This window comes from Papaver somniferum, chromosome 2 (genome assembly GCF_003573695.1).
Source record: "Papaver somniferum cultivar HN1 chromosome 2, ASM357369v1, whole genome shotgun sequence".
NCBI lineage: Eukaryota > Viridiplantae > Streptophyta > Magnoliopsida > Ranunculales > Papaveraceae > Papaver > Papaver somniferum.
In genome coordinates, this window is record NC_039359.1 from 105,558,354 (window position 1) to 105,565,035 (window position 6,682).

The 6,682-nt window shown below is 36.2% G+C and overlaps 1 protein-coding gene across 1 annotated transcript; it reads left to right on the top strand.

Annotated features, from left to right (window-relative positions):
* The first annotated feature begins 3,965 nt into the window (after positions 1 to 3,965).
* Positions 3,966 to 5,866, top strand: LOC113351723. Its single transcript, XM_026595661.1, has 2 exons — positions 3,966 to 5,073; positions 5,124 to 5,866. Exons 1-2 carry the CDS (start codon positions 3,966 to 3,968, stop codon positions 5,864 to 5,866), a joined length of 1,851 nt encoding a protein of 616 aa, XP_026451446.1.
* Positions 5,867 to 6,682: the final 816 nt, after the last annotated feature.

Genomic DNA, 6,682 nt, shown 5'->3' on the forward strand with positions numbered 1-6,682 from the left:
TCATGATTTCTCCATATTTTCTCAAATATTGCTCAAATCACGAAAACCCAAAAACCAACATAGTCACACGACTGGCTAGCCTCTCACGGAAATTTTAAATATTAAAACACTTTTATTTTAAAATTTTCAAAATATTGATGAATTGAGCATACATGCTCATTCCAACAAAAATCGAGAATTCTCAGTCAAGATGAAACTCTTCTGAAAATTCACGATATTGCTCGAACGCGCATCAGAAAATACTGAAACCCTCAGTATGGAAACACGGACACCACGGAAACACGTGCACGCCTTCATGACCGACCAGGGTCATTCCTAGGTTTTGCACAAGGCCGGTCCCACACGTTTTCATAATTCTGACCTAATTTGCTCAATTGCTCATACTGGGCCCGAACTCTCTCTAACCAACTGGGGGATTCTCCAAATGACCAACAACTGGTCCCGTGACCACCAAACGGTCCCATGATCTCTTGGTCGGTCCTCATCTCTCATACCTAGGTTTTATCACCTAATGCTGAATCCAGCAATATTTTAATAAATAATGAATCCTGCATTTAATCATCATTTTTTCACCAACTCTCAAACTGAGAACCCTGGTGCGTGCTCACTCGAGCACTGGGCACCCCTGGATGCTCATCATTCCATGTGGTTGGTCCCTCCTCACTCGTGACCAATTTTCAGCAATTCACCAATTGATGAAGGATTGATAAAATTAGGGTTTCGAACAAACGCTCCACGAATCACCATTCTGAGCAAGTTCAAACACAAAATAATGTTGATTCAGCAATCAACATCCAAATTAATAATATTCGGTAATTCACCAATATTTTTGATTAATATTTTATTGGGTCACAGCACCAGTAAATAATTAGTCGAATTGAGCAATACTTGCTCAGTTGCTCGAATATTGATCCAACCATCAATGTTCAGTAATTCATCAGTAGTTTGTCGAATTGAGAAACACTTTCTAAATTGCACGTCAAATTATCAATATTCAGTATTTTTTTGAATTCAGCAACACTTGCTCAGTTGCACGCCAAAATTATCAAATTCGTCGAATTGAGCAATACTTGCTCAGTTGCTCGACAAACTCTCAATATTCATCAATTCATCGAGTTGAGCAATACTTGCTCAGTCGCTCTAGTCAGTAATTCATTGACATCTCAAAGAACTACATGTTCAATCCATGAATCACTAAACATTCACCACTTATGCTCGATTCAACAAAACTAGACTCACAGTCTAAATCAGTCAACAATTGACTAACTAATACACGTCTTCCTTGCAGACTCCACGATTCGTGAAATATCAATCATGTCACAAATGTGGGGATATCACTTAGGATTTTGGTCTGGTGGTCTACGGCACGTGGATTCATCCACAACGAGAAATGTGCATACGTCGTGTAAACGATTGAAGGAGTTAGTAAAGTAGTAGGTGCACGATCAGTCATATCTCCGCACTTTACCATGATCTCCCACTTTCCCACTCTTTCACTCAAGAGACCGTCACACTTACAGGGATCAGTGGTACATCATTCTTGCAATATAAACAAGTATAAATCGAGGACATCAGGATATCATCAATCATCGATTATTATCATTATCCGTCAACAACTCGATATAAACTTATTCACAGAACTCAACTTCAGCAGTTCAGCAATATTGCAGAAACCTTCAACACACCCACAATCCTTGATCATCACTGATCGAACATAACTCTCAGCTGCCCTCCTACAGATCAACCCATCTCCCACTTTGCAACCGAATTGACTCTGGAATGGCCATTATCTTGGTTTAGGCCGTAGTCATACAGATTGATTTCCCGAATCTAAGCACCCCATTTGCAGCGGTGCATCTGTGTTAGGTTCAACAGTTCGCTCGGTTGAGGAGTCTCGACAGCACGCTCGACTCTCCACTTTCCTAGAAAACCAGCAAATCATTTTCCCCATCTACACTTGGAAGGTTGCTGTTGTGTATCAACCTCACTTCGGTTGAGATTACTTGCTGCGTGCAAGCTGGGAAACAAATATCATTTGCTTAATTGGAGTCGACCCATCAGATTTGTTTCCTTTACTCTTATCTTTTATTTTTATTTTCCTATTGCATATTGTGAATTTTCCCACTTGACTTTTACGTTGGACGACTCAATTACATTGAGGACAATTATGAGAAATCGGGCGAGTTAGGCTCTGCAAATCGGGTGACTAACTCAGTTTAATTTTCTTCGTCAATCTTCTTTTTCAGTGCTCAACTACATTAATTTCAGGTGATTTCTATCCAAATTTCTTCTTGAATAAGGTGTTTCAGGTGATGTTTAATCATTAAACCAAGTGGTTTTATGGATCCTGGTCCTAAATCCACTAATTTTGAAAGTTTCAAATCAGATATGTTAGGTTTTAAAAAAGAAAAAAATTCTCAGGCGATTCCCTCGATTGAATTGCATGATGATTTATTTGAAGAAAGCATAAATCCTTGGAGGTTTTCTCTTATTGGTACGTTAAATTTACAGCAGATTAAATTTTTGGATGCTTTTATTATTCTTCGTCAACAATGTAAGTTAACTGGTGAACGCAAGCTTATTCCATTAGGAAGAGGTTTTTTCACGATTAAAAATTTGATAATGAGAAAGATAATCAGTATATCAATGAGGGTAAATGGGAGGTGTTGGATCAAGTTCTGCAAATTAGGAAGTAGATCTCAAAATTTCATCCCGAAAGTCAAAAAAAACTTCAAAAGCTATGGTGTGGGTGAGATTTCCAGGGCTAGGGCTTGAATTTTGGAGTAAGAAAATTATATTTAAGATATGCAAGGAAATTGGTAATCTTATAAAGTTAGATGAAGCTACTGCAAAATGTGAGGTTGGGTATTATGCAAATATTCTTGTTGAAGTTGATTTTGCTAGAAGTATTCCAAACAAAATTTGGAATGGTACCAAATATGGTGGCTTCTTCCAGAATATATCCATTCCAGTATGTCCAAAATACTGTCCAACTTGTAAAACTGTTGGTCATCTAATTACTGAATGAAGAGTAGAGAAGATTAAAGCTCAGCAGGCTCAACAAGACAGCAAAAATAAAACTCAGCAAACAAGCAATTCTTATCCTCAAAACAAATCTACATCAACTACTCCTAAGCAGTATACTCCAACAAATAGTAATTTCCATGTACCATTTGATATTTGTGGTGGATCAGAGGTTGGTGAAAAATTACAAGGTAGTACATCTGGCGTTATTATTAGTCAAGATCCTGTAGAAGATTCAATCATATCCAATATTTCCTCTCCTACTATGTTTCAATCTGTTGGTGATCCTATGTTACTTAATTTAGATGGTGGAAGATTTAGTGCTCTTAACAATCTTGAACAAAAAGAAGATGATATTATAAGTGTTGATGAGGAAAGTTTGGCTGAAAGGGATCCTCAGAAGCTAATTCAGATAGCAGAAGTTACAGAATTGGAAAAAAATGTAGTAAATTTTGTGAATGCAGTTTCACGTAAAGTGACAACTGAGCCTGTTCCTTTCACTACTTGGTCTTAAATAATTAATTCATTTGGTAAGAAGACAGACTCTCAAGCTAGTACTTCTATTCCAGCAGTTAAAAATGTTTCAGCTACCAAAAGTACAGCTCAAGCAGCAGTGAAATATAGCTTTAGAAAAAATGTTGGTAAGGGGGGTACAAAACCCCTTCAAACCAAAACATGAAAGTCTTATTTGGAACTTAAGGGGTCTTAGAAGAGCTAGGGCCCAGCTGAAGTTACATAATTTAGTTAGTCAATTTCAGCCAACACTTTTGTGGATTGCAGAACCTAAAATCAAATGTTCTGCCTCTTTCTGTAGTCGATTAAATCTTCCTGGTATACAATATATAGTTATTCATAATGCTTCAACAACTCATAAAAGTAACATATGGTTATTCTGGAGTAATTCCATTGTAACTCTTTCAGTTGCATCTATTTCAAGTCAAATGATCATAGTGGCAGTAGGTGATATTTTAGTTTCTGGTGTTCATGCTAATGTAAATATGGTTCAAAGAAGATTTTTGTGGTATGAAATGCAGATGATTAGTGACCTCAAGAAGCCTTGGTTAGTCATTGGTGATTTCAATTTAATTCTTTCAATTGAAGACAAAGTTGGTGGGAAATCTCCTTCAAGAAGATCAATGCTTGAAGTCGGTGAATATTTAAATACATGTGATCTTATACAGGCTCCTAAAGTTGGTTTAGATTTCACTTGGTCAAATTGTCAGCATGGGAGTAAAAGAATATTATGCACTTTGTACAGAACTGTGTTTAATATGGAATGGTTAAGATTATATAGTGATTGGGGTTACAAAGTTGATGCTAGGGTAGTATCTGATCACTCTCCTTTAATGGGGGAGGGTGTGAACATTCCTAGACCTACAAATGTTCCTCTCAGGTTTCAGAAAATGTGGTTGGAGCACCCTGGTTTCATGAAAGTTGTCGAAGATAGTTGGGCTGAGCCAGTAAATGGAGATCCTGCTTTTACACTAATATATAAACTGAAGAGATTAAAAATAATATTGAAAGAATGGAACTTGAAGATTTTTGGTAATGTTCAAGTCGAGATTAAGGAAGAAGAAAAGTTAGTTCAAGAAAAGATGATAATTTCTTATTCTAATCCTCATGATGAACAAGCTTTAGCTGACTTGGTAATGGCTCAAAATGATCTAAACTCAAAAGAAGTTCCGCATTGCATTATGATGAAACAAAAATCAAGAATTAAATGGGCTACAAAGGGTTCATCTAATACAAATTTCTTCCATACAAATGTTAAAATAAGACAAACTAGAAATATGATTTGTGAACTTGAGGATGAGAAGGGAAACATAGTAGCAGATCAAGATAAAATAACAGATGTTTTGGTTAAATTCTTTCACCATAAATTTCAGTATAAAGAAGTAACCATAGATGATTCCTTGTTGGATATTATTCCAAATTTAATATCAGACCAAGATCAAGTTATGATTGAAGTAGTACCTGAGTTAGAAGAAATTAAGAATGCAGTTTTCAGTATGAATGCAGATGGAGCTCCAGGACCAGACAGCTTCTCAGGTATTTTTTACAAATCTTGTTGGGATATTATCAAAAGTGATTTATTGAAGGCAATTCAATATTGTTGGAGGAGAAAATATATCCCAAGGGGCGTGAATTCCAATTTTTAGTACTACTTCCTGAAGTTCATGGTGCAAAGAAACCAAATCAGTTCAGACCTATTGGATTAAGTAATTTCAATTTCAAAATTTTTACACAAATACTAGCTACAAGAATGAATGATCTGATGAGTAAATTAGTTTCAAAGCAGCAAGCAGCATACATAAAAGGTAGAAGTATACATGAACAAGTTATGTTAGCTTCTGAGTTGGTGAATGAAATGAAGCATACAATAAGAGGAGGTAATGTTGGGTTGAAACTTGACATATCACAAGCATATGACTCTGTGAGCTGGGACTTTTTGTTTAAAGTACTTCGAAAATATGGTTTCCCTGCAGCTTGTTGTGAGTGGTTAAAAACATTGTTTGCATCTTCTAAAATCTATATCATGATAAATGGTGGACCTCAAGGTTTTTTCTCAATGGAGAGAGGATTAAAACAAAGGGATCCTCTATCTCCTATTCTGTTTGTTCTTATGGAAGAACTATTGAGTAGAAATTTAACCAAATTGGTAAAACTGAAGAAGCTGCGACCAATGGTTATCATGAAAGGTGTGTACCCCACTCATCTATTTTTTGCAGATGATGTTTTCATCTTCAGTAATGGCTCAACAAAAAAGTTTAGAAGCTCTCGTCACTCTGCTCAAGAATTATCAGGACAGTTCTGGTCAGATAATCAACAAACAGAAAAGTAAATGTTTTGGGGATGGTTGTACTCAATCAAGAAGAAATCAAATTTCAAACTTAATGCAAATGGAGCTTACAACATTCCCTGACAAATACTTAGGTGTCATATTGAAGACTGGGAGAGTTAAATCTGATACTGTGTGCCCAATGATAGAGATGATGCAAGGTTATTTAGAAGCTTGGAAGGGTAAAATGCTTTCATTTCATGATAGATTGGTGCTCATAAAATCTGTTCTCTGCAGTGTTCCTATTTACAATATGGCAGTCTACAAATGGCCAAGTTCAGTAATCAAAGTCTGTGAAAAAATCATAAGAAAATTCCTATGGACTGGTGACAGTGAAGTTAGAAAGCATGAAACTCTTGGTTGGAGCAAAGTGTGTGCACCATCCAATGAATGAGGACTGGGTATTAGGAGTTTGGAGGTAATTAATGAATCCTTATTAATGAAAATGATGTGTAAATTTATAAACTCAAGTGATGAATGCTCAAGTTTTTTTGCTGCTAAGTATAAGGATAAATATGGTCAATGGAATACTCAATGGAAACTATCCACAGTTTGGCCAGGATTGAAGTGGGATTGGAAGGATTTGAAATCAAATGTGTGATGGAATGTAGGTAATAGTGAAAAAATATCATTGTGGTTTGATACTTGGGTAGGTGATAAACCTTTAATTGATATTGTGAGTTGCACTGACAGAATAAAAGACAAGTTGCATATGACAGTGAATGATATAATGGAAAATGGTGAATGGAGTATTCCATGTGCTTTGCATGACTTCATCCCGGATTCACTACCAACAATAAGTGGAGACCAAGACAAACT